Source organism: Accipiter gentilis, chromosome 3, assembly GCF_929443795.1.
Source record: "Accipiter gentilis chromosome 3, bAccGen1.1, whole genome shotgun sequence".
In the NCBI taxonomy this organism is placed as follows: domain Eukaryota; kingdom Metazoa; phylum Chordata; class Aves; order Accipitriformes; family Accipitridae; genus Astur; species Astur gentilis.
In genome coordinates this window covers 19626604-19652294 of record NC_064882.1, presented here as the reverse complement: position 1 = coordinate 19652294, position 25691 = coordinate 19626604, and the positions used below count along the sequence as shown (strand labels likewise).

Below are 25691 nucleotides of genomic sequence, written 5' to 3'. Positions count from 1 at the left end.
AATTAGCTTCATATTGCCAACAGAAAAATAAATACCTGGCTGTAACCCAATACTGCCTTTGAATCTCTGCTCAAAGGTATTCCTCAAAGACAAATTAATACCAAAAATCCTGGTGAAAAATCCTGGAAGATAAACTGAGCACCATGGAGTATCACAACAATTTTTACTGGCATTTTATTCTTGGAAAAAAAAAAACAAGATCTGCATTAGTTAAGCATATTTGGTTAAGAACATTAGTAGTTTCCTTGTATATATTATATTAATTCTTTTGAGTATTTTCTGTATTGTTTGCACTATTGCAGCTTATGCAGGACAAGATAATGTATGATGACAGCCACTAGAAGAAAGTTTGAAATGTTTGGCTGAGTTACTGCAAAATTCAAAGCTAAACTTGGGTAAAGGTAATGCTTTTATAAGAGGGAAATACTGCTAAAGTCTATAGTTGTGGTGTTAATACATCTATTAACTATTTATTTTTACAGTGTCTTAAAATGTTACATTAGCTGTTAATGACTACTGCTGATATTCTTAATGTGGTGCTCCAATTAAATGCTTCTTATCCAACTTAAAACAGGCTAAGAGCTCCTGTGGTGGGATCTTCAAACAGCTGAAAAAGCTCACTCCAATTATACATGCATTTAACTCTACCATGCCCTTGAACATGGCAGGGCATTTATCAACATGTATGAAAATTTATTTCTGTTTTGGCCAAGAAGGGAGATTATCCGGATTACCAACAATGGTTTTCCTGTTCACCAAATACTATAACTTTTCTAAGCAGAAAAAAATTAACTAAAAGACTGTATCCAACTGAAAAACTGCTGCAATAGACACTGAGTAAAAAGTTCACAAAGATTTATTTGTCTTAGAGAACAGAAAAGGTCTGTGATACTTACAATTTAATTCTACTTATAATGTCATGTGTTACTTATACACATACTTACTCTCATTTCTTTTCATGATTCGTTTTTTTTGTTCATTGCTTTTTACAGATTTAAAGTTCAACTACTAACTGGAAAACATATGCATTTGTAGTATATAGGAATTATTATAATATCCAGAAACCATCATGTACAGTCCCTTTCTCATCTTGTTCAGGAAAAAAACAAAGAAAAGAGAAATAGTTTTTAAGAAACTAACATGAAGAAAAATGTAAGTTAATGTCTCCATTAAATCCGAGTCAGGACTAAAATCACTCCAATAGGAATGAAACTGTGATCACGGGAGGATCTGCAATAAAAGGTACCTGAAAAAAATGTACTTTCATATAGTTAACTTTCACTACTTGAAACATTGTAAAAAAATTCTGTGGAGAGATAAAATCTCCTAAGACAAAACTGTAAATTTGTTCTTGGAAAAAAGGATACGAAAAATATTTTCATGATTTGGCACAACTGATAGCTATTTAAAAACAGTTTCTCACTGGAAAAAAGGTCTTACTGGTTTTTGTAGTATACTTTTTTGTACCTTTAAGAACAAACAGTATAAATAATATGCAACATAACAATGCAATAGAATTAACATTCTGTATTTAAATTTTAATGTACTATGTCTTTCATATAACTTAAATAGTATTATTTATTACAAATCTCATGGCTATGAAGTGCAGTTCAGGCCTCGTGCATCATTTTTTAACAGAAACAGACATTCATAATGCCGCTTTAGTAATAATACAAAAGTGAACATTGTCCAACAGTTCCATACTGTCGCTTACACAGTTTTGCTGTATAGAAAGCAGAAGCATCATATGCACTGCTGCTTTTGAAAGCATTTTACCATTCAAATTAACTGAAAAATAATTTCAGGGCTCTTGTGAGAGCTTCACGTTAATGTAAGCCAGCTCATTATGTTGCTTTACTTCTCATTCAAGCTACTGTGGGGTTTTTTTCCAGTTTTAACAGTATCAGCTATGTTGGCTGGTCAAAGCAAATAAAATAACAGAAAAACACAGTGACAGCTGAAAGAAAGTAAAACAGAGCTGGAATATTTCTGTGAGTAAGGATAGGTAGAACAGCCCCTAGGAAGGTTTCTGAGATTTCTCCCCACCTTGCATGCATTACTGGATTCATGTGAATGAATGACTGATGATGCTTCCCCCTCACTCCCTTACACACTCACAACTCATTAGAACTGTGAAACCAGTTCAGCCATCTATCTTAAATCTCAACAGCTGGATTCCTGAAACTATTTTCAGAGTAGCTGATTTTCTCACCTACTGGGTATTCACTTGTCACTTGTGTGAAAGGATATCAACCTGACTGATACAGCCCTGTCTACAGAACTGCACCTTTGTGACTCATTTTGTACACTTGGATGGTTCTACTATAATGGCACGTGGCTCAGATTTTCCAGTATGTTCAGTACATCTGTGGTCACATCAGGAATGTATGTCACAGTAGTTTCTCCACATTGGTAACATGCGCTCAATTTGCAAAGCCCGTGGAGGAAAAAACTAGACAAAGAGACAAATATCCACAGTGACACATGAACACGTATATGTCCACTAGATAATCCCAATTCTAACTAATAAACATTTTTCAGGAAAGCTGGTAATTGCCCCAGGATAAATGCTCTAGATTCTAACTAGAAGATAAGTCAAGCACACATTCTCCAACAGAGCTTGGAAAGGCATGTGAGGTTCAAAGATTTTTTGAAGAAAAAAAAAAAGAAAAAAAAATTAAAAGTTTAGCTATCTAGCTTTGGTGGGACTTTTGAACACTACAGCCAGCTATAATTTGTCAAAATTTAATCAGCATATTTATATGGTACCTTGTATTCAGTCTGTGTAGCACACACGCATGAAACCTGGTTCTCTAACATCCTATTGCTTTTTCAGAATTATACCTCATTCTGTGCCCAGTATGAGCATGCTCAATTAATATGCTAGTGACTCACTGCTCATTGCTAGTTACTCTCATTGTTCAATGTACAACCCCTTACCATACTTACATGTTTATGCTACAGCCTCTTACCTTGTTATTTGAACTTGCCATGAAGATAAAATTATTGTATTCCTAATTCCTAAGATGTTCATCACTATGATACCAAATGCATCAACACACATATGGTTACAATGTCCCCATGCACAGTTTTATTCCCATTTTACAAAGGGAAGGTGAGGCATGGAAAAAAAATATGCATTTTTATAATTACTTGCTTATGGTTCCCATTTGGAGAGATCCATTAGACCTAATTTTTCTGTATATTTGGCATATATTTATATCATATGGTTAAAACACAGTTCCCAGTGGCTTTCACTACAGCAACTTGCCCAAAATCCCATAGAAACCCTACAAAAGACTTATCGATAGTATCCAGTTTTCCTGGACAGCATTCAACTGCCTTCAACAAGACGCAATCCATCTTTGTGTATTTCCCCACCTCAGCCATTACAAATGTTCCCACAGGTGAATGTAGGTATAGACAACAGCCTCCTTTACTTCATGACCCCTCAAAACATGCCTTAACAGATGGAGAGAATCCAACTGCTAAAAAGACTTGGCCCAGTAATTTAAGGCTATATTATTATGCATATTCAGAAAGTGCAAGGAGATAACCCAGGATATACAAACAATCTTAACTGTAGCATTAACTAACATTCAAAGATATACTGTTCAATCTCCTCATCTTTTAAAGTAGTTTTGAGTGTGTAACTTCTTAGGTATTTTAAACGAAATGAAAAAAAATTTTCATCATATCACTTCCTGTTTATTGTCACCCAGAACTCATTAACAAAGTTAGAACGCACAGATGGACCATATGAGCCTCTGTCACTTAGGCTCATGGGATGATGCCTATCAACAGTAAAGCCTCAGATGGCAGCAAGAGAACTCCAGCAATGGAGTCAGTAAGAAAAAAGAGTCAGGCTTGCTGCTCAGTGTGCCCAGGTGGCCAAGAAGGCCAAAGACTTCCTGGCCTGTATCAGAAACAGCGTGGCCAGCAGGAGCAGGGAGGTGGTTGTTCCCCTGTACTGGGCACTGGTGAGGCCACACCTCAAGTCCTGTGTTCAGTTTTGGGCCCCTCACCACAGGAAAGACATTGAGGTGCTGGAGCGTGTCCAGAGAAGGGCAACCAAGTTGATGAGGGGCCTGGAGCACAAGTCTTATGAGGAGCAGCTGAGGGAGCTGGGGCTGGTTAGGCTGGAGAAGAGGAGGCTGAGGGGAGACCTTATCAATCTCTACAATTACCTGAAAGGAGGTTGTAGTGAGGTGGGTGCTGGTCTCTTCTATCAAGTGACTAGTGATAGTACAAGAGGAAATGGCCTCAAGTTGCACCAGGGGCGGTTTAGATTGGGTATTGGGAAAAATTTCCTCACCAAAAGGGCTGTCAAGCATTGGAACAGGCTGCCCAGGGAAGTGATTGAGTCACCATCCCTGGATGTATTTAAAAGATGTGTAGATGTGGTGCTTAGGGACATGGTTTAGTGGTCGAGTTGGCAGTGTTAGGTTAACACTTGGAGCAGATGATCTTAAGGATCTTTTCCAACCTAAATGATTCTGTGATCCTATGAGTGGATGTAAACAAACCACAATTTTTGAAAAGTTTACCTCTCAATCAGTTCTGGGCTCATTTTTACAGCAAGGAAAAAGGAGATACACTTGAAATTTGGCCTGTGTATCAGGTTCCTGCTCCAAGTAACAATACTGTATTTACTAGAGCTTAGCAAAGAAAAAATCAGCAGAACAGTTTTAAAGGGCATATTACTTTTCGCCTACCTTCTTTCCTTGAAACAGCTCAGAATTTTTGATGCAAAACAAAAAAGCCTCAAATCAATCCAAGTCTGAAAAAAATTCAGTCTGAACAATTAAAGCACAGCAAAACTATAACCAACTGACAACCAGACTATCACAGTAATGTGAAGGAACATAACAGAAACAGAAATAATAATTTCACCCAAGAGCTTTTCCTACACAATAAAAAATACATTATTAAATGGGAACTCACAAACACAGTGTAACAGTTAAGAATGGAAACATACACTGCTTTCCTTTTTCTTGGTGTGGTGAGAAGCATAGCCTTGTAGTGGTGTCATTTTCAGTTTCATTTTGGAATTGAGAGCACTTCAGGAATTCTGGCCAAGAAGCATTTACCATACCCAGCACTGGTTCACAGCCTTCTTTTGCTGCCTCACAAAATGTCCTGCAGGGCAAGAGGCCTCGACTGGAGAAAACAGACAGAGAACAAAAATACAAAGTACTATTAGTCTAGTAGATTGTGAAAAAATGTTAAAAAGAGAAAAAAGTAATAATGAACACTTTCGAAGAATTTTACATTCTACAGAGCTAAACCAAAAAGGTGCAAAATCTTCATTATTCATTGAAGGTGTCATCCGCTCTGGCTTTTGGGCTAAATTTAAGCCCAAATCAAGCTCAGAACAGTTTGTAAGTTCAAGTCTGTGCAAGATGAAGCTGAGATTTCATCAACAGTTGAACCAATATAATGGTGTAGTGACACCACACAGGAGAAAGATTGCTTCTTCATCCTCTCCTTCTTCCTCACAATTGTGCAGACCTACCCCTCTAAGACTTTAGCAAACACTGTCATGAACTTATAAAAAAATCATTAACTTTGAAAAAAAAGTTTTCATGTTTTTGACTGGGTAAGTCTTCTGACAACTTAAGTGTGCTGAATCTGCTCATGGAGAAAACCAACAACCCCCAGACATAACTTGTAGGAACCCACAGCAGAGAGGACTATATCACCCCCTTTTAGCATTTGTGAGCTCTTACACTATTTCCCCTGAGCAGTCAAAACATTCTGAGTGTCAGATCAAATGCAATAAATACCAACATGACTTGAATTATATTTGGTTTAAGAAAAGCACTATAAATTAGCCATTTTAAAAGTATAACATGTTCAGATGCAGCATACTTGTCCATTTCTTATTCTGAGATATATACCTGCATATGTATTTTTTCTTTATTCTTCTTTTACATGTACATAGGAAAACCAGTTAAAATAGATAGCTATGAACTGTCTCCAGTCTACATAATTAGAGTCAACAAAGTCAAGCAAAAAAATCTAGAAAATCTATTAACATATTTACTGTAGATCTGGAAAAGGATAAAAAAAGTAAAGTTATAAGATTACAGGTAACACAATGCTAGCCAAGTTAGTCAAGATTTGAAAAGACAAGAAATTTCAAAGAAGCCTCAGCCAAGTTAGTTGATATGTGGCAGCTGTAATTCAGGATAGGCAGTGTAATGCACACAAGGAAGGAATAACTAAACATCCACACATACAGTTCTCTGCCTTACTTCCAGCTTCCACTAACCTTTTATCTCTAAACCATTCTGGTGGAGCAGAGGAAAAGCTCTAGCACAGTCAACATTAGTCTTAGCTATAAAGAACTGCTCAATGCCTTTCGCAGCAAGGATCAGCACGATCTGAGAGCACTTCATTACCTGACAGAGCTGTCAAACAGACTGACATAAGCTATCGTTGGAGCACAATGGAGGAAAGCCTCTCAGTAAGCAAGTGCAATTGCATCTGAAAGTACACACACACAAGTAACAAAGCCCAAATGAGACACACTGCCTGCCTTTACAAATACTTCTTTCATCCATATGACTGTTAAGTCAAAAAGACCCAGCTCTTCTTGCTGGAAAGCAGAAGCACTAACACAGCTAGATGGTGGCATCTGCTAACACCAACCTGTTCACACTGAATAAATATCAAAACTCCAATCTGACAGCATGATAGCCTTCCATAACCTCTAGAGCTAGAGCATGTGTCGTAACCATCAAAAATTAGGAAGAGAGGCCTGGATATACAGTAGGAAAGACAAGACATCTGAGTAGTCTTTGCCAGAAGACTATGTAAGTCTTCTGGATGAGGTAACAGAAAGAAGACATATAAATAGCAAAAAATACCTCATATAAGTCTAATGCCCCATCGCTACATTTTCTCAATGTGTGGATTCCTTCCTCAAATTTACTGTAGTGCTTATAGCATTTCTTAAAATACTATAAAAATTTACCAGCAGCAGACTGGGAAGCTCATGTACATTCATAACTTATGAATCAATGACCAAAAAGCAGAATTTGCATACATGTTCTAGGCAGGAAAGATCTCACTCACATTTAAAACTCTTCAAGTTTTCTCAGGCATAATTAAAATCAAGGCACTTATTCCTAAGAATATAATGAAAAAATGTAACTCTGACTTGGACTTGCAATTAAAATGTTCTTTTTTTTGAAAGCATTATTATGCATTGCTGGCTTTGCTTTATTACAAAATATGACATAAATAATAATTTTTTACTTTGCTTGAAATCAATGTTTTGTCATTCAGGAAAAAAGAATGACAAATTTCTAAAATATCCAATGCTTGAAATATGATTAGCATGTTAATTTACTGTGTATTTATTATATTCTTAATGATACCTCTGACTTTATAATATAATATTTTATTCTACACTATATATATATGTATTTTAAACAGTGAACACCAGGATTGGGAAGCCATGCCTTGTTTTTTATTCATTTTCTTATCTAATTTAGAAATACAGTTCTGAATGTCCACTGTCATCACTGTCTGTAACTTCAGGGTCATCTGCTGAGATTATCAACAGCACTGTAAATAGAGATAATCAGAGAGTTACTTGTACCTAAACAATTATATCCTTTATCATAATCGTGAGCTGCCACCACCATTACCATACATGATTTTCTTATCACGACCATTAAGTTCCAGAAAGATTCCACAGAGGAAGTGACGTAATTGAAGTGAGTTTCAGCTAAACAAACATTACACTGACCTGGAACGTGACTTAATACAATATTTTGAAAAAAACCAAAACTGCTTAAAGTGGAAAATGTCAACCAACTCTCAATGGAAGGAACAACAAGTACAGAGACCTAGAAATACACGTAATTGTTAAGTATGGCTCTCTTACAGAAACAGCTAACACATTCAGAAATGCCTCAGAGAACTTCACCCATACAAGTCTATGGGACCTATACAAGTCTACGAGGCTGCATCTAAGGGTGCTGAGCAAACTGTCCTGTGCTCTTGCAAGGCCTATCTCCGTCATCTCTGAAAGGTCATGGACATCAGGGGAGGTTGCTCACAATTAGAAAAAGGGAAATGTTGTACCCATCTTCAAAAAAAGGTCAAGATGGGTAACTTCAAGCTTGTCAGCCTGATTTCGTCCCAAGGAAAATCACAGAGCAAGTCCACCTTGAACACATTTCTGGGCACAGGAAGATAATGATCAGGAACAGTCAGCACAGATTTATCAAGGGCAAATCATGGCTGACCAGCCTGCTTGCCTGTTACAATAAAATAACTACATACATAGTACTGGGACCTGTCCTGTTTGACACCTTTATCAAGGACGTGGAAAAGGTGACCAAGTGTGCTCTTGCCAAGTTTGCAGATGACACCAAACTGTGGGACGCAATCAATGTACTTGATGGTAGAGCTGCCATTCAGAGGGACCTAGACAGGCTGGAAGAATGGGTCAAGAGGAATTTTATGAAATTTAATAAGGATTAGTGCTGCACTTTGGAAGAAAGAACCCACCGTAGTGATACAGGCTAGATACTGACTGATTGCAGAGCAACTCTGCTGAAAACAACCTGGGGGTCTTGCTGGACAGCAAGCTGGGTATAAGTCAGCAGTGTGTCCTGGCAGCAAAGCAGGCCAACAGTATCCTGGCCTGTATCACAGGAGCACACAGTCAGTGTATAATGGGAAAGGATTGTTCCCCTCTGCTCAGCACTTTCTAGACTGCATGTAAATATTGTGTCGAGTTTTGGCTGCTCCAATAGAGAAAAGACACTGATAAACAGCAGTAAATCCAGGGGAGGGCCACTAAGCTGGCCAAAGGCCGGAAAACTCTCCTTCGGAACAGGCTGAGGGAACTGGGCTCCTTCAGCTGGAGTAAGAGACAGTTTGGGAGTAACATCAACCACTACATGCTTCAGGACCCATGGGGAAGTTATGGAGTCTAGCTATTCACAGTGGTGTATGGTGGGAGGATGAGAGACAACTGGCATAAGCTGAAACAAGAGATGTTCTGACAGGATATAAAGAACTTTTTCAGCATGAAATTAGTCAGGGAGTGAAACAGGTTATCCAGAGAGGTTGTGTGGTCTCCATCTTTGCACATTGTCGTGGTTTAACCCCAGCCAGCACCTAAGTAACATGCAGCTGCTTGCTTGCTCCTCCCCACTCCCAGTGGGATGGTGAGGAGAATTGGAAAAAAACAGTAAAACTTGTGGGTTGAGACAAGAATGGTTTAATAACTAACCTAAACTAAAATATAGTAATAACAATAATAATAAAATATAATAATAATTGTAATGAAAATGAATATAACAAAAAAAGAGAGAAATAAAACCCATGAAAAGACAAGTGATGCACAATGCAATTGCACATCACCCACTGACCGATGCCTGAGCAGCTATCTGACCCTCCCGGCCAACTCCCCCCAGTTTATATACTGAGCATGATATTCTATGGTATGGAATATCCCTTTGGCTAGTTCAGGTCAGCTGTCCTGACTATGCTCCCTCCCAGTTTCTTGTACACCTGCTTGCTGGCAGAGCATGGGAAATTGAAAAATACTTAACTTGGGATAAGGACTACTTAGCAACAACTAAAACATCACTGTGTGTTGTGGTTTAAGCCCAGTCGGGAACAAAGCACCTTGAAGCTGCTTGCTCACTCCCCCACCCAATGGGATGGAGAGGAAAAAATATAAAAAAAGGCTCATGGGTCAAGACAAGGACAGGGAGGGATCACTCACCAATTACAGTCACAGGCAAAAGACAGGCTCAACTTGAGGAAAAAACAAAATCAATTTAATTTTCTACAAATCAAATCAAAGCAAGGATAATGGGAAGTAAACCCAAATCTTAAACACCTTCCCACCATCCCTCCCTTCATCCCAAGCTTAACTTTACTCCCCATTTTCTCTACCTTCTCGCCCCAAGCAGCGCAGGGGAACAGGGAATGGGGGTTGGGGTCAGTTCATCACAAGTTGTCTCTGCCGCTCCTTCCTCCTCTGTGGGAGGACTCCTCACCCGTCCCCTGCTCCAGCGTGGGTCCCTTCCCACGGGCTGCAGTCCTTCAGTCACAGCCTGCTCCAGCGTGGGCTTTCCCATGGAGTCACGGCCATCTTGGGGGGTATTCACCTGCTCCGGCGTGGGCTCCTCTCTCCCGGCTGCAGGTGGGCATCTGCTCCCCTGCTCCCCTCCACGGGCTGTGGGGGACAGCCTGCCGCCTCACCACGGGCTGCAGGGACATCCCCTCCTCCGGCACTCCTCCTCCCCTCCTTCCACACTGACCTCGGTGTCTGCAGAGGGGTTCCTCTCACATCCCACTCCCCCCACTCACTGCCGGTTCCCCTTCTTAAATCTGTTCTCCCAGAGGCACTACCACCATCGCTGATGGGCTCGGCCTGGGCCAGAGGCGGGTCCGACTTGGAGCTGGGGAAGCTTCTGGCAGCTTCTCACAGGAGCCACCCCTGCAGCCCCCTCCCCTGCTACCAAAACCCCGCCACACAAACCCAATATAGTGTGTTATCAATGTTATTCTCACACTAAATCCAAACAACTGTACCAGCTGCTAGGAAGAAAATTAACTCTATCCATCCCAGCCGAAACCAGGACACATGTTTTCAAGACAATAACTAGATAAAGCCCTGAATACATAATCAATGTACTTCTGCTCCACTGAAGAGACAAGGAATATCATTATAACAATTAACAATTTCAGTAAAATAAAATTATTTACTGTTTGAGCTATTTAAATTTAGTCTGTTGAGGGAAATTCACATAGCAAATGAGAACAAAACTGAAAGAAATATCACAAAGTAACGTAAGGAAGTTGAACTGAATATACTTAAATGTTTCATAATGTTGGGCAAACTGCATATTCTTGATGTTACTGGAATTTGGAAACAACTTGAAGAACTATTACAGAAGTAGTTACCCAAAAGAAAATAAATTGCCTAACCAAGAACAATTCAGTATTCCGATATTTTGTTTGAAGTTTCAGAAATAAATACATATAAATACACAAACATACACACACATACACAGACACTTCTAAATATCATTTTACTTGAAGTAGATTATAGTAGTCTAGTCATTAATGAAAGTTGTCATATTTGAAATAGCTAATTTATTGCAAAAATATAAATGCATGGCTCTGAATCTTTACCATATTCTTTACTGTAAGAAGACAGAGCCTCCTTAGTGTTTGAGACAAAACAAAGGGCTATTTCAAGAAATAAGTCAATCTGTCACTCAGGTTTGCATCTTGGGAAGCACTGTCAACCTGCACTTCATTCTGTGTCTTCACACTGAGGCCACATTTAGATCCCACATACCACATCTGACATGTTTTATCCCGTACCCTTACACTGATTAAATTTTTAATACAACTTTTTGCAGTTTATATATAAATTACTGCAGAACCTTTTGGGCTTTAGCAAATGCAATTTTGCTTTGTTCACAATCACTCATAATGTCACAGAAAAGATCTTTTTCCTAGTACACCACTTAGGTCGTATCATCTTTCTTTTTGTGTCTGACTCTTGGTTGTACTTGCCGACCCCAAAAATGTGGCTAGAACTCCAAGTTCAGGCACAAGTCAGTGGCCTGAACTGAAAAAGTCCACGGTACCCAACAGTTCCCTTACGTAGTGTTTGATTTTACAGTAACAGAGAAAAACACAGTACTGCTATTAGCGACTGTGTGATACAGCAGTAAACCCCGCACGCAAGGAATAAAAAGCTGCCAGAGCTGCCAGAGTAGCCACTAGTGGTAACATGAAGAAATCGGTGTAAAGCAAAGCATTGACTTGCATAAGTATTCTAAAGTCAGTATGGTTACCTTTCTCTGCTTAGTATCTAACAAGAGGAGTGTGCTGCCAGTGTTGCTACCGAGTTCATTACATACCCTAGTTGGAACCACTGTTTCAAAATAGGTATCTTTAGAGATATATTCTCCAGGTAATGCTAAGGACTTTTACACAATGCACTTTACATGCAGCAATATTGAACTTACCTCAGAAATAAGCAAAGGACCTTTAGCTCTAAAATTGCCCCTTGCAGCTTCCTAGTTGGCAGCTTACTTGTTGCCTGGAAAGAAGCAGATATACTCTAAAATAGTACTTTTCACCACCAGATTGCGATGTGTTGAAAGGCAGAAAATTTCAGTGCCATAAACCAAGAAAGACTGTGTACAAAACCAAGAACAAATGATCCCTCCTGATGACAGGAAGAGCTGCCACTTACTAGTTCTGCACATTGTACTGGCAAATTAAAAGTTTACTATCTATCTGACCTGTAATGGCTCTTCAGATAAAGATGTTCTAAAACACCCTTCTGTTTTTTACAGAACCTATCTGATATGGAAAGAAAGCAAGGGCACAGCAAGAGCTCTGCAGTAGCCATCACTGCCTCCTGACTGGAGCCTGAGAAACACCTTAAAGGGGATTTGGCAAGGCAAGTGACTGTCTCCAGACACTTTCTTTTAGGGTTTTGGACATTTTTTAGCTTTTTATTTTTAACTAACCTACTACTTCTAAAAAGTTGTATTAGCAGAATCGCATGTGGGCAGAGGTATCCACATGAGCGGACCCATTGGTTTAACATAGGTTCCTTAATATAAAAAATGCTAAAAGAAAAGCTGCTACTTACTATGGAAGGCACTTGGATTCCAAGATATCTGTAAGAAATAATATGACACATAACTAAAATGGAGTATTGATTTGATCCATTTGTGGATGTTAGCCATTTAATTTATTCAGACTGATATGCTTAGAGTTAACTTCTTGTTTACTTTTTAGGAAAACACACGATAACACTACAAAATTACATTACAGTGATATGTAAGCAGTGATTCTACCTCATTAATTGTAAATGGTTCCCACTGGTCCAATGGAGCATACCTGATGATCACAAATAGTTATTTGAAGGCAGTATATTCTGCTGAGGTTTTTTTCCAAAAAAGTGATAGCAGGGACATTACTTGAATTTAACAAGTCTGTGACTGAGATCAACTTGAGTTTACCACAGCTAACCAAATTTATACTGCTCTTACACTTTGTACAAATGTGACTGCTATTTGGAAAAAAAAACCACAAATATTTCTTCAGGAGTCTCAGATGAAGTTTTACACAAGTGTAAAGTATTCAGTATGATCTCTGTTCTCCTTGACCCACACCTAAACCAGTAACTTCCAAAGCACTTCACTGAAGCCCTTCAATGCAGCTATAGTCTGACATACAGCCATCAGGTAACAGTAGTATGAGTACACTAATTTCTTCAAATGTAACTACAATGAAGTTAAATATATAGTTCATTGTTTCCAAAGGTCTTTTAACATACTGATCATTCATTTCAATGGAAATTTTACAAATAATAGTAAAAATAATAGTAAAAAAAAAAATGCGGTTATATTTAAACATAAGTTAAAATTTTCTAAAAATGTTAGATGAGTAATTTTTTTTTCAGAAGATTCATCTGCGTATTAAATTGTTTACATCTATATGAAAAAATCACAAATATAAAAAGTTTACCTCATTTGTTTAGCTTATGCAGTCCACCATTTGAATATTACAGTGCAGTATAAATGTTTGGATATTGTATTGGGTTTGTGTGGCAAGGTTTTGGTAGCAGAGGAGGGCTACAGTGGTGGCTTCTGGGAGAAGCTGCTAGAAACTTCCTGTGGTGGGTTGACCCTGGCTGGATGCCAGGTGCCCACCAAAGCCACTCTATCACTCCCCTCTTCAGCTGGACAGGGGAGAGAAAATATAATGAAAGGCTTGTGGGTTGAGATAAGTACAGGAAGAGATCACTTACCAATTACCGTCATGGCCAAAACAGACTTGACTTAGGGAAAATTAACTTAATTTATTGCCAATCAAACCAGAGTAGGAAAATGAGAAAATAAAACCAAATCTTAAAACACCTTTCCCCACCCCTCCCTTCCTCCCAAAGACAGCTTCACTCCCAAATTTGCTCTACCTATCCCCCCCAGCAGCACAGGGGGACAGAGAATCAGGGTTGGGGTCAGTTCATCACATGTTGTCTCTGCCGCTCCTTCCTCCTCAGGGGGAGGAGTCCTCACACTCATCCCCTGCTCCAGCGTGGGTTCCCTCCCATGGGAGACAGTCCTCCATGAACTTCTCCAATGTGGGTCCTTCCCACAGGCTGCAGTTCTTCATGAACTGCTCCAGCGTGGGTCCCTTCCACAGGGTGCAGTCCTTCAGGCACAAACTGCTCCAGCGTGGATCCCCCATGGGGCCACAAGTCCTGCCAGCAAACCTGCTCCAGCATGGGCTCTTCTCTCCATGGGGCCACAGGTCCTGCCAGGAGCCTGCTCCAGCATGGGCTTCCCATGGGGTCACAGCCTCCTTCAGGCATCCACCTGCTCCAGCATGGGGTCCTCTCTGGGCTGCAGGTGGAGATCTGCTCCACCCTGGACCTCCCTGGGCTGCAGGGGGACAGCCTGCCTCACCAGGGTCTTCCCCACGGGCTGCAGGGGAATCTCTTCTCCAGCGCCTGGAGCACCTCCTCTCCTTCTTCTTCACTGACCTTGGGGTCTCCAGAGTGGTTTCTCTCACATATTCTCACTTGTCTCTTTGGCTGCAGTTTGTGTGCTGCAGCAACTTTTTCCCTTCTTAAATCTGTTATCCCAGAGGTGCTACCACCATCGCTGATGGGCTCGACCTCGGCCAGGGGCGGGTCCATCTTAGAGCCAGCTGGCATTGGCTCCATCAGACACAAAGGAAGTGTATTGGGTTTGCATGACAAGGTTTTAGTAGCAGGTGGGCTACAGGGGTGGTTTCTGTGAGAAGCTGCTAGAAGCTTCCCCTATGTCCGATGGAGCCGATGCCAGCCGGCTCCAAGACAGACCTGCTGCTGGCCAAGGCTGAGCCCATCAGCGATGGTGATAGCACCTCTGGGATAACAGATTTAAGAAGGGAAAAAAGTAGCTGCTCAACAGCAATTGCAGCTGGAGGGAGGAGTGAAAATATGTGAAACAACCCTGCAGACCTCAAGGTCAGTGAAGAAGGAGAGGAGGAGGTGCTCCAGTCGCCGGAGCAGAGATTCCCCTGCAGCCCGTGGGGAAGACCATGGTGAGGCAGGCTGTCCCCCTGCAGCCCAGGGAGGTCCAGGGTGGAGCAGATCTCCACCTGCAGCCCATGGAGGACCCCACGCCAGAGCAGGTGGATGCCTGAAGGAGGCTGTGACCCCATGGGAAGCCCATGCTGGAGCAGGCTCCTGGCAGGACCTGTGGCCCCATGGAGAGAAGAGCCCATGCTGGAGCAGGTTTGCTGGCAGGACTTGTGGCCCCATGGGGGATCCACGCTGGAGCAGTTTGTGCCTGAAGGACTGCACCCTGTGGAAGGGACCCACGCTGGAGCAGTTCATGAAGAACTGCAGCCTGTGGGAAGGACCCACATTGGAGAAGTTCATGGAGGACTGTCTCCCATGGGAGGGAACCCACGCTGGAGCAGGGGATGAGTGTGAGGACTCCTCCCCCTGAGGAGGAAGGAGCGGCAGAGACAACATGTGATGAACTGACCCCAACCCTGATTCTCTGTCCCCCTGTGCTGCTGGGGGGGATAGGTAGAGCAAATTTGGGAGTGAAGCTGTCTTTGGGAGGAAGGGAGGGGTGGGGAAAGGTGTTTTAAGATTTGGTTTTATTTTCTCATTTTCCTACTCTGATTTGATTGGTAATAAATTCATTTTCCCTGAGTCAAGTTTGGTTTTTTCCCGACTGTAACTGGTGAATGATCTCTCCCTGTCCTTATCTCGACCCACAAGCCTTCCATTATATTCTCTCTCCCCTGTCCAGCTGAAAAGGGGAGTGATAGAATAGCTTTGGTGGGCACCTGGTGTCCAGCCAGCATCAACCCACCACAGATATATACACAGCACAACAATAATTTAGAAATTACTAGGCTTCTAAAAGACAACTGCATAGTGATTAAATAAGCTAAGCAGAATTTGCAGTCTCTAGAGAAGCTCTGACAAACCAGAAAACGTAGGATTATCCAGCAATTACTGCAATATTTGGCCCAGTGTCAATGTTCAGTCATGTGTGCTCCATAAATCAAATATTTCTGACTAATGGTCAAGTTTAGTATGGACATATCACTTAATGTATTGAAGGATGAAAAGATGATTAAAAATCTCCATCTTGATTAGTCTTATTTACAGCTACTTAGAGACCAATCATGTTAAAAATAAACTGGCAGTTCTATGACAATCTTACCATGATTTATTTGGTGCCAGTGGCAGGCCCAGAAGCACGTTATAACATATTAGGGTGCAATTCTGCTCTTCAGGATATTCATGGAAAAAACTCTTGCTGAAGATGGAGTTTGATGAAAGAATAGATATGTGACATATTTCTTATTCTGTGGTTGGTTTCCCCACACTTAATAGTTCATACTTAGTTATTTCAGCTGCATAGAAATATGAACGTTAAGAATTGTACAGCACCAAAATAAACGAAAATGTTCTTTATAGTTTATTAAAAAGTATATTAAGGGTAAAGATAATAAATAAGGGGTTTCAATTTGCATAAGGTATCTTCAGAGAAGCTATGTATCAAAAGAGTTTTATACCAGATATTAATTGAAGATATACACAATACAGTATATGCTGTAAAACTGTTATGTTAACTGATTTTAAGTTTCCAAAGAGGCTACACACTGCCTGAGAGCAGATGATCTGACTTCTTCTTCATGCCAATCACCTACAGTTCATTTAAATTGGAATTCAAATTGCCTGATAATAATCCTACACGGATCTAGTCCTTATCACTCACTTAAAGACATTTTACATTTTTAGACTAATTCTTTTCAGAAATTACTCCTTCTGTAATACTGACTTCTCTTCTTTGCAATCACATTACCATGCACAGGGCTCATCACTAGACTCTGTAAGTCACTTAAGTGGTTGCTCTGAGTATTAGAAATTATCAAAGAAATATGCTACAAGAAACAGTAAGGAGAGGGAAGATCCTTTAGGCAACTATTTTCCTCTTGCTGCAGAATTGAACAGATTTTCTAACGAACAATTGTTCAAGGGAGCTCAAAGGTCTGGCTCAAATTCAGCAGCCACTGAGGGCATGGCTCTTGATATGTCTTTTCTGGAAGCAGCAGTAGCATATGCAGCTCTTGTTCCCAAATGTGTATATCTGTTTCTGTGCTGCTTTCAGTTTTGCAATAATAGCTGTTTGTAGGCCGTACAGTAAACCAGGTCAAGTAACTGATTCAGCTGAAAAGTAATGTGACCAAAAAAAAAAAAAAAAAAAAAAAAGGTATTCTTTTTTCTCATCTGATAACTGAATTGGCCCCTCCAAAGAGATACAGGCAAAGCAAAAATAAGCTGTCAGGAGACAGAGAGGTAGAAATTGCTAAAGCTGACAAAAGCGTTAAATGAAATATACAACTAACCATCCTGCAGGGACTCTCCATGCAACCTGATAAATTCTACAATATAGCTAGTGCTCATTATTTTCTGTGGCATTTCTTTGTGTCTTCACATTAGTATCTCCACCAGTGAAAGCACTGCCACAGCCATGATTCGTTACTGCAATTTTACAGATTGAAACAACACAGGGTAAATGACTTGCTAAAGGTTATAAATGAAGTTGGTATGCCAGAGCTGAAAATACAGCACAATCACTCTTAGAACACACAACTGTTGACTGCACCTGTTCTGACTAAAGGTCACATTTGCGGTTCAGTAGACAACCTGACTGAAGGCAGACTGATGAACATTTTTGGCTACTGGTGGTTCTCATTACTGTTCCTTCCCCAACTCCATCCTTTCAGTTGTTCCAGGATAACTTTCTGTGGCCACACAGCTAGCTGTATTCAGGTATTGAGCTGAGTTAATAACAACTGTAGGGTATCTTCCTAGATTATTTTATCAGCCAAATCTGTTTAAGGGAAATTTTAAACTGGCATGACTACCAGAGGAAATATTAATCATACTACAGCCTTACTATAGAGCACTGTGGGGTAATCCGCTGTATCATGCATAGGCACACAGGCTAAGAATGATGATAGATCTAAGGTCTGAGGCAGAATAAAGGAACTGGTAATACAATTGTGAGAGACTGCTGGGGCGGGAGGAGGCGGGGTGGCGACAAACCGAAAAACCCAGGAAACATGCAAAAGAAGAAAACTGAGATTATCCTTTGTCTTTCTACAGTCCCGAAATCAAACAAGTTGAAGTGACAACCTGACACAGCAGCCATTGTCAGTTCTAATCATCATTAATACTTTTCAGGATTTTCTAACAATAAAGACTTCCACAGAATATAAATGTAACAGAAGGAAGTTTCTATGGTAAACACCCACACACACCATTACAGTTTTTACAGTGATAGTTCTTGTGAAATCTTTCTTTACCCTCTCGCAGGACTCCAACACGCAGAGCAGCATATTCAGAGTCACTGAATAGAGCTATACGAGGCAAGCTCATAAAAATCCCAGTATTATTTACAAATCCACGAATCAGAAAGTAAGTGGGCTGTTTAAGGCTTCAATTTCACATAATCAAGAAAACAATGTATTTTTGTCTTTCATTGTTCAGTTTTCATCTTTATCTTGCAAGTTATTTGGAAAGATTGCATTTTCTTTTCTATTTTATCTCCAGAGATGGGTTTAAATCTGAAATTTGCTTCTTTACATGGTAATACAATCTGTAAAGAAAGCAAGATTATTTTAGATTTTTGTGGCTATTTCACTTGACAAAATTCCACTGAATCCATATAGCAACATTTAGGGAAGATGTCTCAACTCCATGCAACGCTTTGTAGTACTGAATGCAGAGCTAGCTGCAGGTGTGTTTCTGACTTCCCACCTTGTTTTTAGCTCAAATGCATGTACTGTTTTCTTGAAGCAGGTTCCTGTGTATAAGTACAGAGATGCATTATTAACCTGTAAAAGGACTACATAGGACCCACAACTTCAGAAACGCCTAACATCTTAAAGGAGAAAAAAAGGCCTCAGAGGTGATCCTGGCAAAAGGCAGAAGCAGCTCAGTTCCCCCAAGGTGGGAGACTGAAGAATGGCTCCAGCTGTTTACACAAGATTAAGGCCTACTATTAATTGTCTGAACTGCTGGTAGATGCCCACTCATCTGCCCTGCAGGGACTGATGACAAGGATTTATAGCTAGTGCAGAAAGCCATTTCTTGCTCATACACTCATGAACATTTGATCTGCTGTCATGAGGTTGGCAATTACAGATGAGCCACAAGAGGAATGCCCTTTCCAAGAGATTGAAAAAATCCTGGTTTATACAATGAGAATGAAAAAGATAGATATACTGAATGGATTGCCTGCAGCATGGAAGAGTATGCAATCTGTTTATAGGCTACTAGAACATGAAAGTCTCAGAACCAAATAAGATGAACAAATGGGACTGGAATCTGTTCTGTGGGTCCATACAGATGCCTTGTATTTTTTCCTCTAATAATTACAGGCCCAATTAACTATTTCTTAATAGTCGCCATATCTGGTGGCAACAGAAAAGAGACAGCTAAAGAATTACATTTGCAAAAGTCTTAGAATAGATCACCGATATCCAAGAGTACCATAATTAACAAAAAGCTCACACAGAACTCTGAAGGTTGTTCAGACAGAGGAAGGAAATATAAATTCCTGATTCCAATGAAAGTGGAACTGGGAACAAATCCAAAGATACCATTAGATTACAAAGACTCCTCTTATCCATCCAGAAATGAATAGAGGTGGCAGCAGATGCTGCTGAATTTCGCATCTTCTACATCAGGTGCTGTTGAATTTAACATCTCTTTCAGGTGCAGTAACACTCTTTGGAGAATGTGGCCAAACTCAGCTGATACCCATAAGGATGGACACATAGAGTCTCTACAATGCAGGTTAAAATTTTTAGTCAGTGTAATCATTTATTTTGTAGACAAAACCCAGATAAATTATTTTGACCAAAATAAGGAGTCATTTCATCTGGAAACAGCAACAAACAGAAATTCAGAAATCCACTCTGACCCTTCAGTCACTTTCAGGATATGACAACACCGTATGTGAAAGCTGAGCTCATAATACCATAACAATCAAAACTACCTAACATACACTCTGTACAGCAGAAGCACTTTCTCTGTTCTACCACACTTAGCAAAGTGCTACATACATTTTGCCATATAGCATTGAAATTATTACCACAAAAAAGCTAGTTAAATGATTTAATGTGTCAGCTGCCCTGACTCAAGCAGCCAGCCCTTCCAGATTTCTCTTACTGATCCCATCACTTGATTCAAACATGACAGTGAAAATGGTAGAGATGTAGTAAACTAATTTATTAGAGCTACAGTTCAGCCAGAAATCAGTTAAATAAATATTAAGAATATTGCTACAATTATGAGCTATTTTTACAATCTTGTACCATCTGCCAAAACTTCTCCTAAACAAAGTCAAATTTCTGAAAATTCTCACCTGATATTTATCATGCAAATGCTGAACACACTATTGATTTAGTTTACTCTACAGAAACGTCTCTTGCAAAAAAAAAGTTCCTACTATGCCTGAGAATCCAGGTTACAAGATCTTTTGATGTTGGCAAACAAAATTCAGACTTGGCAAAGACAAGCTGTCACAGTGAAATGGAAGTCCTCTGAATCACACAATGCTCTTTCAACCACAGCATTGCTACAGAAATTCTGGAATAACAGTGAGTAAATCATACACTGCACAGCTGCTCTAACTATTTGTATGACCAGGATAATAAGGCACCCAAACCAACATTGTGCCTAAAGGACAGCCTCCCATCTCCAAATATCACTGTGATAGGTACCCTTAATTTCACATAGTTTTCCAGAACTCATGCTTCCCTGTGCACTTCAGAGCACTGTTGAAAAGAAGACCTCAAGAATCGGCCTAAGTTAAAACTTTCTGAGCTGCATTTTGTCAGGAATCCTAAAGAATCACAGACACACCTATCAGTCATTTACACTCTAGACTTTTCTGTTGAGTAGAAATTCATTGTAAACCCTTATCGTGCTGCTTCCTCACATTAAAGTTGTTTCACAAACACTTCAAGCTGGCAGGAGCAGATGTCATCAAAAGAAAGAAGCTGTCCTACCCCTCCTCAGCCTGGCTTCTGAATCTCCTCCCACCTCTCTTCCTTCCCTCTTTGTGCCAGCATGACACTTCATGATGTTACACAATGAACCAGATCAGTCACTCCCAATTTAATTCAGATCAGTTTCCTGATCCACTATGTCATGGAGCTGAACAAATACTCCCGCCAGGACATGGAAAGGGCACTGTCGAGCTGCGGAATAACAAGCAGGGAAGTAGGATAAGAGTGATTCTTCCAGCAGCACTACCAAATTATATCAGCTTAAAACAGTGGTTTGGAACATGTTTTCCAGAGGGGTTGTGGAACCTCCATCCTTACAGATACTCAAAACTCAATTGGAAATGGCCCTGAGCAATCTCATCCATCTTTAAACTTGGCCCTGAACTAAGCAAGGGGGTGGACTAGAAGAGCTCCAGAGGTCCCTTCCCACCTGCGTGATCCTGTGATTCTAATCTGCCTGTCCTGCTCAGCCTGTGAGTCGTAACCCTGATGATAACCACTACGGTCTCCAGCAGGGTGACAATAACTCCTCACAGGAGACACAAACTTATGAAAGGTCAGTATGCCTCACTAACTGAACTCTCATTAACTGCAGATGTTTTAAAAGTTATTTGTTAATAAGCTGGGCACTAAAAGAGGCTAAACGTGAGCTGAAAAGCATACAAATTCTTGAAGGATCCTTTAACTACTGTTCAATCCAAACCCCTTTTGTTTATTAACTTAGACACAAGATGGTGTAGTCATATCTACTAGAGGAGTTTTGCTGTTAAGACAAAATGTTCTCTCATCTATATGTTTCTGGTTTTGAGGCCAGGTGCACAAGTCTGATAGGAAACTACCAGTGTTAATACTCCTGCAATGTTTGTGAAAATGCAAGGTTTTACTGAAAGATCCTGTCCTACAATTATTGCAAATTATTAAATGAAATAAATCTCATTTTGTAAAAACAAAGTAAGTTCTTCTAGCAGATATATTAAATTGCCGAACAAACATTAACAAAAAGCCATGTTCATTTTATGATTTGTTGTAAACAATTATTTCAACTACTTAAAATGATCAGTATTTATTTATAAGTAATAATATATTGCATGTGTAGGAGAATGACCTGCGATCCCTAGTTAACATACCAACTTAGAAACCAGAAACCACAGCTTACAATAGATAATACACACAACCAATCATTACGACAACAGGGCTGGAGGCAATCACAGTAAAATACGCATTCATAAAATAACCAGTCCTCCTGATTTTCTTTTCTGCCTCCTTCCCTTCTCTTAATTTCTCTGAGCAGCATTGTGCAATATGTTTTCAAAGGGACATTCCCATGCCCTGATTGTTCTCTAAAATGTTTCTCTGCTTGATAACCTTTTAACTCTGGTCTATCCATAATTCCCCCCAACATGCACACTTTTTTGAAAAGAGATTCTTTTGTGCTTTGGGAAAGTTTTCGTCGTCAGTACATCAGATCAGTGGAGAGGGTGAAATACAGCATGCAAGTTTGATGCTGCCTGCTGTGGCCAACACTGGCTTCACACCCACTGGACCACAGATAACATTCTGTCCAATGTAGGATGCCATTGCCTATACCTCTATGTTCCTTTTCTAGCTTTCATTTTTTTAATTAATTTCTTAAGCAATCCCTTCCTTCTGTACATTGACTTCTTTACAAATTATACATACCAGTAATTGTAAACAGTCTCTATTTGTAGGCAGGGAAAGGATAGTTCTCTGAATGGGGCAAAAACATTCTCACCAGCATCTAATTTCTCTGTCCTGCTTTCCCTATATTTTGTCCCTGGTTTGTCCTTCCCCTACACTGCATCTGCCATCTACTGGAACATTACTGTAAAAGAATTTGTCATCAGAGACTTAATTTCAGGCCCTTTTATGTAAGGGCCTGTACCTAGCTCCAGTGCCACCCCTAGCTATTGTTAGGGTCAGTGACATGGAGACTCTTTCTTAGGCCCACCCTCGCTAGCTGAGCCATAACATTGATAGAGAAGCTTTCAGAGACTCTATGATTTTTCAGAGACGTGCAAGCCAAAATTTGGGGATTGACTTCTGTAAGGTATATCCATAGATACATAAACTTTATAAACAGAAGTTCCCCTAAAGTGACCACATTTTCTCTTCTACTTTCCTTACCTTCCTAGCTTCCAACGGCCATGATAAAGACCTTACCACTTATTAAAGCAACCCTCCCTGCCAGATTCCAAGTTCCATTGCCCAAATACTTGGAGATACTAGGAACACTCAAGTGATTACAGGAATGCTTTTTCTTAAGGAACCCATTTTTTCTTTCTGTTTTTGCCCATGACAGATATTAGGCATAAAAAAATTTAAATGGTGCTTTTTTTTTTTCCCCTCACCAAAATTAAACACATTTGGAGAAAGGGTCCTCTGAGAAAACATGTTAATCAGCATTAAATATAGGCATTTTGGTCAATGCCACATCATTACCTATACTTTCCCTAGCACTTCTTGCAAAAACAAACTTTATGTTTGTCACCTTTACACAGTCTCAGCTTGGGACCAAGCAGAAAAGGCTCCTGAAGTGATAAGTGTATGTTGACTTCAAGGTCTGAGCTGAGGGACAATGAAAAGTGTAATCTTCTCATTAGCACATTTTTTTCTGCCTTATAAGTAACTTTTACACCATACTAATAAAATAAGTCATGAAGTATGAAATTATTCCTAAGTAAGACCGGCTGTATTGAGAACAAAGATATATCTTCAGAAATGCTTCTTCCTGAAATCCATTTCAAGTTTCTTCATTTGTTTCTTGGCAAGATAGTCAATGCCAATCTTTCAGAAATATGTAACTATTCCTTGCTTTGAAGTCAGATGTAAACCAGCTGTTTCTTAACGTCTCTTTTATATCTCATGAAGAACATGTTCTAGTCATAGGACAGCAGAAATAAAATCTTGTTTCTTGAACAATTATCTTTCCTCAGAGCAGGAGTTGGGGTTTGAGGATTTGTTTTCTAACTCCTTTCTCCATGCAAATACTCCATCACTTTCTGGATCTGCATATTGTAGATTTGCTTTGTTCATTTGTATCCATTTATTACCTATTCCATTTTCTGTTTGAACTATTTCTGATTTCATTCGCTGTCCTTTTATTTAGGAAAAGAATTCAGGTATGTTCAGCACATTCACTGCAACATGGTTTCAATCATGACCTTGCATATGATATCTCTTATTGTACATAAACATTTCCAAAAGTACACAGGAACTGTTTAGTGCTATTTTACAGATACCATAAGCTGACATTTTTGCTACTTTGAATCTCTACCCTGTGTATTACACCTGCCAGCCATTTCACTTTTTGTTGCTGTAAATCAGTTCTATTTCACCTTGATTTAGCGCATTATCAATTTGAGGGTAGGCTGGAGCTGAAACTGAGTATTTACATTGTGCATGAAACACTTCACTAAATGTTTCTCATGGTGTGTTGACTATCTGCCATTAGCAACGTTTTACTTCTGAAAGAATTAGACCATACAATTACTATTATTGTAGCTATTGGTGAAATTACAGCTATTGGAAGGCATATTGACTGGTACAAAGGGCACAATGAAAGAAAAAAGTATTCATTTGTTCTGCTGGTCTGGGCTTTCTCAAGTAACACACATCCTGCGTGTTCCTCATTTTTTCTGCTAAACAATAACAATTATATCAATTTCCTTTGTAGAATGCTTTAAATCAAGAGTGGCAGACAGAAAAATGACTATCAGCAGCAGATCCGAGCACACTATTTGTGTGGGAAAGCCTTCACAACTTTATCACACTCTGTTCTTCTCTAAGTTTTTGTGTTCACTTCTGAAAGGATTTGACTATACATGTTTTTCATTAGCTGAATCTCCAAAGTTCCATGGTTCAAGTCACAATTGTGCTTACATGAACCACAACCAGATTTAAAAACTGAGGGCTGAATTATGACTCAGTTATGTATTCAAAGACAGATTTTGCAAGTGTACATCATCAGTCTGTTGGATTCCCAAGGGCTCAAAGCCAAGACATGGCAACATTTAAAACAAAACACATGCAATTTCAAGCATTCTAGATATAAAGCTGTGATGGGTTGACCCTGGCTGAACACCAGGTGCCCACCAAAGCAGCTCTATCACTCCCCCATCCTCAGCTGGACAGGGGAGAGAAAAATGTAACAAAAAAGCTTGCGGGTCGAGATAAGGACAGGAGAGATCATTCACTAATTACTGTCATGGGCAAAACAGACTCATTTTGGGAAAATTAACCTAATTTATTACAAATCAACCAGAGCAAGGTAATGAGAAATAAAACAAAATCTCAGAACACCTTCCCTCCACCCCTCCCTTCTTCCCGGGCACAACTTCACTCCCAGATTTCTCCACCAAGCCCCCCCAGTGGCACAGGGGGACAGGGATGGGGTTTACAGTCATCACACGTTATTTCTGCCGCTTCACCTCCTCTGGGCGAGGGCTCATCACACTCTTCCCCTGCTCCAGCATGGGGTCCCACCCACAGGAGACAGTCCTCCATGAACTTCTCCAACGTGGGCCATTCCCATGGGCTGCAGTTCTTCATGAACTGCTCCGACATGG

General features: G+C 40.0%; 1 protein-coding gene across 1 annotated transcript in view; it reads right to left on the bottom strand.

Moving 5' to 3' along the window:
• Positions 1-25691, bottom strand: part of CORIN (corin, serine peptidase) — a 168674-nt gene that overhangs the window by 79639 nt on the left and 63344 nt on the right. Inside the window, exon 5 of the mRNA XM_049793730.1 lies at positions 4979-5160. Coding sequence (XP_049649687.1) covers positions 4979-5160 — 182 coding nt within the window. The remainder of the gene's footprint in view (positions 1-4978; positions 5161-25691) is intronic.